Consider the following 11,293-nt stretch of genomic DNA (forward strand, 5'->3'; position numbering starts at 1 on the left):
GTCTTATGTGTTTAATCTGTTTGTCCTCCCTTCCTTCCGAACTGTGAGCCGCCCTGAGTCCCCCCCAGGGAAAAGGGCGGCATATAAATAAACAACCACACCTAAACCTAAACCTAATTCTGACAAGATAGCAGAATGGAGTGGGCTGCTCATAAAAAATGCACCAATGAAGATGTTCACAGAAATGTTTGACTGATGCTATGTGACATGCTTATAAACAATGCATATGCACCCTGCAGTGTGCTTAGACTGCAGGAGAAGAGATATTTGGCAGGAAAAAAAGGAAAATTTGCCTGGAAAATGCACTTCTGGTTGACTGAAAGGGGATGGGTATGGAGAAAGTATCGCTGGCAAAAAGCAAACTGAATGAAAGATAACTAGGATATCATTATTGCTGGTATTAGGGCAAAATAAATAAGCATGGAATATACAGTATAAGCAGAGAGAAAATGTAGAATAGCAATGTAAGGAAGTCATGCCAAAAGCAATCTGATCAGGCTATGAAAGATGAGTAGAATAAAACTACACAAGAAAATATGCAGTATCAAAGCAGAGAGCATTACATTTAGAATGCATTCATAATCTAAAGCGGGCTTGTGACTATATATGAGTGGAAGTGAAAAATAGATTTGCGATACATAATACAAATCCACTTTAAACAAGTGGTACAAGCAATAACACTCACAGCCTATAACCGAGTAACACATCAGATGTGAAGGGATTTTCTATAAATGTATAGAATACAGAGATGCAGGGCCACTGGGATTTTGACACTCTCTTACATGTTAGATTTTGTGTGCTTAATTCAAATAGATGGTATTAATCAGGTCACTCCAAAATATGGGATATAAAAAAGCAGTTTAATGCAAACTTTGGGATTATCTTAACTCATGGCTTTAAGAGAATTAAAATGGTATCAATGATGGAAGTGGACTGCATTTTAATTGAGATTCCCAAGTTTGTTCTAATTCTCTGAACTCAATAACAAATATGAATGAAATGTTACTATATTCTAGATTCCCATATTTTCCCACCAGTTTGCAGCTTTACATTTTAATTTCTACCTCTACATAGGCATGGTTCCTAATGAGCCCCTGAGTTCAATTTTTAAGAAATAGCTTGCATTGTTTTATTTTATTCTTCTCAGTTTAGTTATATTAATTACTGGTTCTATATCTGTTCAAAAAATAATTATTACTGCTACTTTGCCTAAAGATTCAACACAGAATGCCATAGATGTCAAGCAAAATCAGGGAAATACAGCAAATAAAAGGGTTAAAAACAATTTAAAAGCACAAAAGGAAGAGATGTCTGCACATTCAGTAAATGCACTATTGCTTATGGCAAAGAACTCAAGTCACCATAACTGTTGTGCTTATCGCTTCGCATGGTAATAAAACGTTCATCTCATGGGTAGATATATGTTTTCATATTTCAGGTTACAATAAACTCAGATTTGCCACCAAATTCATGTTTGACAAGGAGTCCCAGCCTTGGCTCTTTGGTAATCCCTGGGTTTTTGAAACATGTAATAATATCAGGCACATATTGAACACATTTGAAGAGACCAAATTTTCTGAAAGACTGGAAGCTCTGGCATCAGAATAACTATGGGATTGGGCAGGGTGAAGTGGTGATACCTTCTTCACATCTATTTGAGAATGTAAGTACCAGAACCAGACTTCATATGTCAGTTATGGTATCCTACATTTGTGAAGTATTATATTTGTAAAATTTTGGAGCTTCAGCTACAATATTTGTTTTTCCCCCTCTCTACAGTTAAAGTAGGGATGGATGGATTGCAACACAGCACACGAGATGAAAGTTAAATCCCCCTTGTCCATATTCGGAATCATGCTGTCCATAAATAGGTATTTTTAACGACAAAATTGGAACTCCATGCAATTTACACTCAACTTTTAGCGTCAAGTTTCATTGTATCCACCATCTGGTTTCAAATCATATTGTTTCATTGTAGCAGAATATATTCCATAAATATTTAAAAGACCTTATGATTATGATCTACTCAGAATGGGAATAGGGTGAATAAAATTACGCATGAACATATATGTGATGTCTGTTTACAAAAGGAGAAATCTGGAACATATTGTTGCACTATTTAGTGTATAAATATATCAATTTCTACTCTATCATAGCCTTGATAAAGTATGTTCTTTCTCACCTAAACACAAAAGCAATATAACTTCCTATCAGTAATAATGCAGTTCCCCATACATCCTATTTTCTTACAAAACGTCGCTTCTGTACTATATCGTGGAATCAAACCTTTATTCATAAGCATTATCCAAAACAAAAACAAAAATGTTTATGAGACCATGCTGTTAACAGCATGAAAAGCTTCAGAGTGAGGTCAGGTGCAGAATCAGAGAGCTCCCTTGTATCTTGGCAATCCCATAAATTTCCAGACTAACTAGTAGTTTTGCTTCACAAGGCAAAACCATGGCAATTTGCTCTGATACAGAAGCATGCTGGAATTACCTTCAGAATCAGATACCAGATCAAGGACTTTGATGCAATATCATTTAAGTGTTAATAAATAATTCAGTAGAGGGCATGAAAAATTAACCAGAAATGGAATCGCCCAAGATTAATTTATAAACAAAAAATACTACCAATTTTGTGTGCTTTTTCTTCATTGACTAGTCAGGATGTTTACAGGGTAATCAGTTTGCTTCTTCAGTAACACCAATCATGCATTTGCTTTGTAATGTCAGGGCTGTTTTAAATCTATTCCATGTGCTTTATTCCCATGACTGCAGATGGCTACAATCCACATCCCATTTATCCCAGACTAAAGTCAATTGAATTGCTGTAGAATAAGTGGGTTGTGGATTTCTGCCAATAAAGAGCAATGCATGTACACTGAAATGAGAATGAACTCTTTGTGTCAAATGCAGACCACATTTTCAGCACAAATTTTGTATCTATGAGAGTAAACTAGGGGTGAACAAGGCAGTTCATACTACTAAGAGAAAAAAGTACCTCCTTCTGAAAATAGTTTCCTAAAAACATGTGATATAAAATACTAGAACTATACTATAGTATGCATTTTCTAAAAACATATAAAATGTACTAAGTGAACAGTAAGTGCAAAGAGATTAAAATGCCTGCTCTAATATAGTCTTTATATGTTAAGTACAGGATAACAGCACAAGCATCATCCCAAATAGAATTTTAATAAAGTCTTCTTTAACAAATAAAAATAGTGACAATTATTAAAGGATACATCATCTTTGGGACCTGAAAAACCAATTAGCCAATTAAGACTGCAGAAATACAGGAATCTCCGATTCACCTGTACAACTCTAAAGAATGCCTCCAGGATGATAATCTTTTGTTTCCTTCCTAAATTTCTAAGTTAACTTTGCCCCCTTCAAACATTAATCTATTAAGAGGGGTATAGAGAGTACCAACATAACTTTGTTTAGCATGCTTTTCAGTGCACGGTCTTAGGTATTGTTTATTTTTCTAAAATACAAATATATATATATTTAAAAATAAAAAGAACTGGCAAAAATTAGCCACATTTGCAAGTTGCAAAATTAAACATTTGAAAACAATTAACTACTTAATACTATGCCTGGGAATAAGGCCACTGGGCAGTAGAAATTACTTTAGAGTAAACAGGAATAGACTGAATTGCATGAAATGATGGTTTGTCTATAATTAAGGACCACTTTTAGTGATGCTGGTTGTAGCAGCATGTAGGTGGAGTGTAATTGCAGATAGAGTCAAGATTTGACCGAAATACTTCTAATTCAAAGGAAGCACCAAAATTTTTAATTTTCATGTCACCAGAATAATATGACATTTCCTCATGCTATGTTCTGCAGTAACTAAAGTTTTCCATTGCTTTTTTCCCCACATAAGTTTCACATTTTCTTGATTCCGTAAAGTGCCCCGATCTTTAAATTCTAGCAACAGCTTGGCAAATTCACAAGTCTTATGTAATGACAGATATTTGTTAATTATAGTCTTCTAAGAGCTGCAGGTACCTTATTACTATGGTATCTGGCTGAAGTATGGATTAAAATATGGATTGCAAAAATCCAGATAATCACTAAACAGTTATAAGGGGCTGGTTATCTATATCTCCTTGTTATTAACCAGTGCTCTGGATTTGAACCAGCCAAGATCTGAACAATACACTGTTGGGCTTTTGAAATAAATATTACTTTCATGGCAACTATACTTTGTCTTCCAAAGATAGAATCATCCTATGGCTTTTACATGATTTATAAAGATCTGTGTTGTTATGGTAAGGAATACAAATACTTGGCTTCAATTAATCTTTTTCAAGATATGATTGTCATCAACTTATAAATACCGCTAGCAGATAAATGAGTTGCTACTGTACTGGGTCATATCAACTGATATAAGAACCGATTCCTTCTTAACTTCCTTACGGATTTTTTTGCCAGATGCCAGTCATTTTAACTTCACAGCCAAATGTTGAGACAACAGCTACCTTAATATTTTCCTTATTAGCATCAAGCATTTTCAACAGAATAAACAGAGAGAAATAATAACCTCATCCTGACATTACAAAACGTACGTTTATCAGAACCACATACAGGTAGTCCTCAACTTACAAGTGTAACTGACTCCACAATTTCAGCAGGTCACTATGTCCCTGTGCTGTTTTACAACCTTTCCGGTGGCAGTCATTAAGTGAACACTACAATCACTAAGGGAACCAATTGTTCACTACAGAGCAATTTTTGCGAGAAATCAAAAACAAATGTAAGTTTCAGGCAAAAATGTCATAAACCACAATCACTCGATTATGGGGCACTGGCAAAAGCCCGTAAATGCGGGCTGCATCCAAAACATGGCCACATGACTGCAGAGGGTAATCAATATTAGAACTTTGAATCTGGATCATAAGTCCCATTTTGAAACTCTGAACTCTTGAAACTTTGAACAGTCACTCAGCATCATAAGTCAAGGTCTAGTTAAATATATTTCTAATTAATCATGAATACTTTCAATCATAAATTATGCCTTGAGCGGTATTTATTAATTTTCAGAAACAGGACAAGATGAAGATGAAAAATAAAACAAAATGAGAAAAATCAAAGATAACATGTTTCATTTCTTCAGTTATTCATGGAAAGGGAAATCTATTATTTCTTCTTATAAATATACTACATATAAACAAAATGTGTATGATGAAATTTTGCAAGAAAAATAAGGAAATTTAATTATTAATACTTTAACTGGTGCACCACTGTTTTGTTCTGTAATTAACTCATCTCACAAATGATAACATTCTCTTTCCATTGTAACTTTAGCTCCCTGAGCTCTTACGTATGCATTATTTTTATTATAAAACAAGGAGCATGGTGATAGACTTGCTTAAAAAGCATGCAAAAGGAGAGTATGCCCTTCACTGATATAAAACAGTACAAGCATTTCTTATATATTTACTAGCATTAAAGTTCTGTGTCCTTTACATGTTTCCTTCCAAAATATTACAGTTACAGTACAAATAAAAATGGTTTCCTCTGATATAGTTGCAGGATTCCCAATGAAAGGGCCTACATTAAAGTGAGCCACTCACTATCTTCATCCTATTTTTTAAAGCAAAATCAATCTAAATACCAAACCCTTTCTCACGAAAAGGTGATCAACTGTCAAAATGATTTGAACAGAATTGCTCTGTATATCCTTGATCTTATCCTTTGGAAATTAATATACATGCCATTTAGCACTTTGCAGAAATGTGTGCATGTATGGTATGTGTATCCATGGGAATATACATACATATATACATTAGGTTTGCATAAGGAGTGCACCTGCAACAACCCACAAATACATTTTGAGACAATACCATATATAAAGTATACCACCAGATAGTGCCTTCACATTCTAATAAGCATGCATTTTACATGGGAGATCTCATTTATTATGACAAAACCTATTGCCAATGTTTAAGCATGTTTAGAATGGATATTTCAGGCTTGAATATACAGCTACATAACAAATATAGAAAGGCTTTGATTTTTGCTTCTTTCACAGGATAATGGATGACATAACCCACCTCAAGTTTCTGACATATTATCTACAAACCATTAGAAACAGTTTTCTTACTTTCTAGAACTTAGTGGTTGAGAATCAGAACCTATGTATGCAATATTACAATCAAGACACATTATTAGCTGAATCCAAAGATCACCCTTGCTTTAATCTCATATTTATTTTTCTTAGCTAGACATATTACGAATTCCTTTTGAAAATTTCAAAAACAGTTTACTGTAATGCATGGGAGCTGCTATTTGGGATAATAAACCTAAAGTCCACTTACAGCACAGAACATCCATACTTCAGAGCATGACCCATGAGTAGAAAAACCTGGCTAGGATCCCAAAACATCCTTAACTAGTTTCACGTGCCTCATGCAGAAAGGAATAGATTGTGTATGTTCCTCCATTTATACTCTGCATAGCAAATTACTTATGAAAGTGAAATTACTTGAAAAAATAGCTTGTAACACTGTTTTGACACACTATGGATTCAGTTGTTCACAGTATGGGGGGAAAAAGAGGGGGAAATCCCAAATGGCCCATTCTCAGGTATCTAAATTCACTTTTTGGAGCTTGAGCTTTACAAATAAACAAATCTTGTTTTTTGCACAGCTTTACATAGAGTACTTCAATATAATTTAATTAATATAAGCAATTAACCAATTGTTACTATATTCCAAACTTGTATTTTATCTTTTCTTTATTAGTATATAGCCTCTATTCTTTTGATGTGTACTTTGAATGCCTGTCTTTATTTACTGTAAAAGCTAAAAAGGTTAAACAAATGCTTAATGACTAAAATGTTAGTCATATAAGTAATTTGTTATCTTTTTTAGTTAATACTCTATATTCGGTTTTAAAAGCAAATTTTAATTATAAATGGATTAATTTCCAAATGGATTGGCATAACACCCTAGCCTTCCTACCTGTCTTGAAAATAAATATTTAGGCATATAACAAGATACTTTACTGAAAAGATGTCAACACTGTACAGTAACTACTTCAGTAGTACTCATATATTCTGTGGCCTTCAACATGTCTATTGTTGCCTGAGATTAAAAAAAAACAAACAGTTGATGGACTAAGAGTTTGCCAGTTGTTTTATTTAATAACTATAGAGATTAAAATTTAGGGAAGCAACTGTTTTAATATACCCCAAATTAAATATGTTATCTTTGAAAATATTAACAAGTTGGCAGTGACAGCCTAATAAGCTAAACATATTCTATCTTAGAAATTCCTAGGAATTAGGTTTGTAAAAAAACAAAACACCACTGGAACTTTGGCTCTGATGCATGCATCATCTTGCAGGATCATTACAATAGAGTTTTTATTCTGGGATGGTACAGCCTATATAAATTTTTAATTCTGGTTTACAATATTATAGGAAGGCCCACACATTTAGAACCATAAAATTACCAAGCTATAAAAACTAATTTTGCTTCAACTCTAGTAAATACAGAAAGACATTTTAATTATTAAAAATTGTATCACTAGGAGTAACATATGCACCTATTTATACATGAAGTACAATTTATTGTATAAATGTTGTAGTTGCCTCTATCTTAACATGTAGGGAAGTTCCCCGGAACCTGATTATTTTACGCATTGGAAAAATATTGATGTAAACATCTGAAAGTTCACTAGATGTCTTGAACATCCATTTATATTAGTTCAGATCCAAAGCAGACAGAAAAGCAAGCAAAAATATCTCTTCCCATTATAGAAACCCACCTAACTTGTTAATCAGCTACCTTTAATGAACTGAATCTGCTAACAATAGACAGCGCTCTGTATATCTCAAATTAAATATCTGAAGTTTTACTGCTGTTACTACTATTTTATTATTTTTGACACTTTCTCACAATATTGGAGCAAGCATTTTCAATATAAGCCAAAAACATTTTTTTAAAAAGCTCGTATATAAGGAAAAACTTCATTTGGTCCTCTCTCTCCCACAGCTCTGTCTTCTTAATACAAGTTTGCATTATTCATTCATTATTCTTTCTTTCAAGTTTGCATTATTCATCAGATTTCTGCTTGCACAAAATGCATGGAAAAGTGGCCTTCAACAAAGTATTTTAGCGAATAACGAAAAACAGGATACAAATGTTTAAAAAGTGCTCAAAAGTGTGTATGCGTGTGAGATATATATATATATATATCTCACACACATACACACACATTGTATTTCAAGGTGGAATTGAGAAGCATTTGTCCCTTGCATTCATCATTCATAAAAGGGGCACATGGAAGTGTCTTCCTTTAGATGAGGTCAAGGCCAAACTGCTTATTAGAGGGTTCCTGAAAAGATTGGGATGCCCATTATTATTTCCTTTTATTTTTTGGCATTTTCATGATATGTGGCTGTTTTACCTGTTGTCCCTGCTAAGCTTCGGTAACTGGCTCGGTGTACAAGCACTTTTGAAACAGGGATTTTTGTTCTAGGGATCTCACTTTTGGTAGCCTGGTGGTGTACAATATGATGGCTATTACTGGAATCCTGGCCATGGCTACCATGTGGCGATGTAAAATGCTTGATACTGATGGGTATCTTGGAATCCTTGAGTGAAGTTGTATGGGTTTTGACTGGACAAGTAGTTGCTATCGGAGATAATGGCTTGCAAGAAGTCACTGTGGTGATATTTTCTGCAGAAGTCACAGTTGCTGTGTTTTCATCTGGATCAGTATACAGATCATAGAGAGCATCCCCACTGTAGCTGTCTCTGGGAATTACCTCTTTCTGAATACTATTAGTATTGTCTTCTTCAGGTCCAGGTGTAGTAGAATCCCAATAGCCCTCATCACCGCTGGGGATGGCTTCTTGCTGCTCCTTTTCTCTATTTTTCTGGTCTTCTTTTTGGTGGTGAACTGGAATCTGGCTAAGACCAATGTGCTTTCCATTTGCTGACCCTTCCTGAACTCTCCTGACAATCTTATCACCTTTGGAGGTCTCAGGGGATTCCATCCTTCCTGATGTCCCCTGTGATTTCTCTTCAGTGTGCGACAATAAATCCCAGAATTCCTGAGTACCTCCCACCTGTTCAGGGCTGGCCATCTCCTCTCCTCCTCCCTGGTAAGTCACCACGCCGGTAGGCTTCTTGGAGGGCCCAGCTTTGACAATCCCAGGGGCACTCCTCTCACTTCCACCTCCACCACTGCCACCGCCGCTGCCCGCGTCATCTTCCTGGTCAGCAATAATGTCCCCACAGCCTGTAAGAGAGTCAAAGCTTTTCAGTGAAGTCACGTCAGCAAACATCAAACAAATACGGTCTATAGACGGCTCAGAGGGTGGATCAAGAGAGGAAGGGTCAGGGGCTGCCGCCGTCTCTTGGCTGCGTTCATACTTGGGTTCAACAGGGGGGGAAGACTTGATGGGGAGGTCACCTGTTTTAGCCGAGTCCTCCTGGATGATCTCTTCACCATCACTAACGGTGGATTCAGGATGGATCTCTTTCTCCTGGAGCAGAATCCCGGGAAGCTCCTCTCCTCCTCCAGACCCACACGGGGCCGGCTGCGGTGCCAGGTCCGGGGTGGGCATAACCTCGGGGGCAAGGGGACTTGCGGGCTGTTCTCCATCCTTAGTGACCAGGGGAGTCCGGACAGCGTCAGCGGGCGCTCCTGGCGGCGCTACCTCCTCTTTGATACACTCCAGGCTGGCCGTGAGGGAGCCCGTGTTGAGGATGCTGGGACTGGGCTGGCCTTCGGAGCCCTCGCCGGCCTCGTCGTCCTTCCCCCCGCCGCCCGGCTTCTCCCGGCGGGACCACCGCATGCTGCTGAAGAGCCCTTTGAGGCCCCCGCGCCCTTTGGCTCGCTCGCCTTTGCCGCCTTCGTCGGAGCGGCCGTTTTTGCGCAACAGCGAGAAGAAGCTGTGCGACTTGCCCGCTGCGGCCGCGGGCGAGCAGGAAGAGACGGCTTCCTTAGCGGCCACAGAGGCGGCCCCGCTACCCGCTACACGGCCGCTCTCGACAGCCGCTGGAGCCTCGCTCCTGCTGCTCTCCTGCTCCAGCACCTCGGCCAGGCCGTCGTGGGTCTTGCTCCTCACCATGCCCGTTCCCTGCCCGCCGCCGCCGCCTTCGCCGCTTTTGCTTTTGCCGCCGCTCCTCACACCGAAGATGCTTGGCATGGCGCTCCCGGATTTCCTCCGCTTAAACAATTTGAAGGCGGTTTTGTTCAGCTTGCCCGAGGGCGGCGGCGGCGGCTGCTCCCCCAGCGCGGTGGGTTCGCCACCATCGCAGTGCGCGTCCATGGCGGCCGCGGCGGCGCTGCCTTCCCCTCCTGCAGCCCCCACGGACGCCTGCGCCTGATTTCCGCCGTTCGCTCGCTCGGCTGGCTCTCACTGACAGCGCCGCCGCCGCCGCCGCTGCTCTGCCTGCCGCCCGTCACCATGGCAACCCAGGCAGGGCTGAGCAGCTTGCCTCCGCGCCGGGCCTGGGCCTGCGCCAGACTCCGCCGTTCATGGCGGCCAACCTGAGCCACAGCAGCCCCCGTCCGATCCGTGAAAGAGGGGCCGGGGGAAAAGGGGGCGGCTCCTTTCCCTTCCTTCTCCCGTACGAGGAGAGGGGGAGTGGGGAGGCTGGTTTAACCTAATTCACTCGCGGCGGCTGGGACTGCGGCTGCTCATTCGCTCAGCCTCGGGGTCTGCGTGAGGGACGCGGGCTGGGGGCGGGTGATTTGGAGCACGCGAAGCTCTTGCTAACGAACCAGACAACATGGCCCCGCTTCTCAGGCGGCCTGTGTGTGCTCATGGGGACCCCCGGGAGTCCCACTCTCCAGGACTCTTGAATCCTCTGAGGGCACAATTTTCTACCGGCGGGACGGGGCGTAGGAAACGGACATAAACGAGGGTACCTCGAGCGCGATCGTGTCCCATTCAGTCTCTACCTTTGAAAGTCCCTCCCCGCTCCCAAGTTTTTATTTATTTATTTATTTGTTTTGTTAAGCGTGTATAAGATAATAGATATAAGTACAAGATTAAAGGTAAAGGTTCCCCTTGCACATGTGTACTAGTCGTTCCTGACTCTAGGGGGCAGTGCTCATCTCAGTTTCAAAGCTGAAGAGCCAACCCTGTCTCTGTGGTCATGCCGCCTGCATGGAAGACACATGGAACACTTGTTACCATCCCACCGAAGGTGGTTCCTATTTTTCTACTTGTATTTCTACATGCTTTCGAACTGTTAGGTTGGCAGAACCTGGGACAAGTAATGGGAGCTCACTGATTTACGCAGCGCTAGGGATTCGAACCG

At 39.7% G+C, this 11,293-nt stretch overlaps 1 protein-coding gene across 1 annotated transcript; it reads right to left on the minus strand.

Annotated features, from left to right (window-relative positions):
• Positions 1-1,438: 1,438 nt before the first annotated feature.
• AMER2 (APC membrane recruitment protein 2) lies at positions 1,439-10,611 on the minus strand. The gene is made up of 2 exons (XM_032219928.1): positions 9,435-10,611; positions 1,439-9,260 (listed from the first exon to the last, which is right to left on the minus strand). Exons 1-2 carry the CDS (start codon positions 10,294-10,296, stop codon positions 8,386-8,388), a joined length of 1,737 nt encoding a protein of 578 aa, XP_032075819.1. The 5' UTR covers positions 10,297-10,611; the 3' UTR covers positions 1,439-8,385.
• Between the last annotated feature and the right edge of the window lie 682 nt (positions 10,612-11,293).

This window comes from Thamnophis elegans, chromosome 6 (genome assembly GCF_009769535.1).
Source record: "Thamnophis elegans isolate rThaEle1 chromosome 6, rThaEle1.pri, whole genome shotgun sequence".
Lineage (NCBI taxonomy): Eukaryota > Metazoa > Chordata > Lepidosauria > Squamata > Colubridae > Thamnophis > Thamnophis elegans.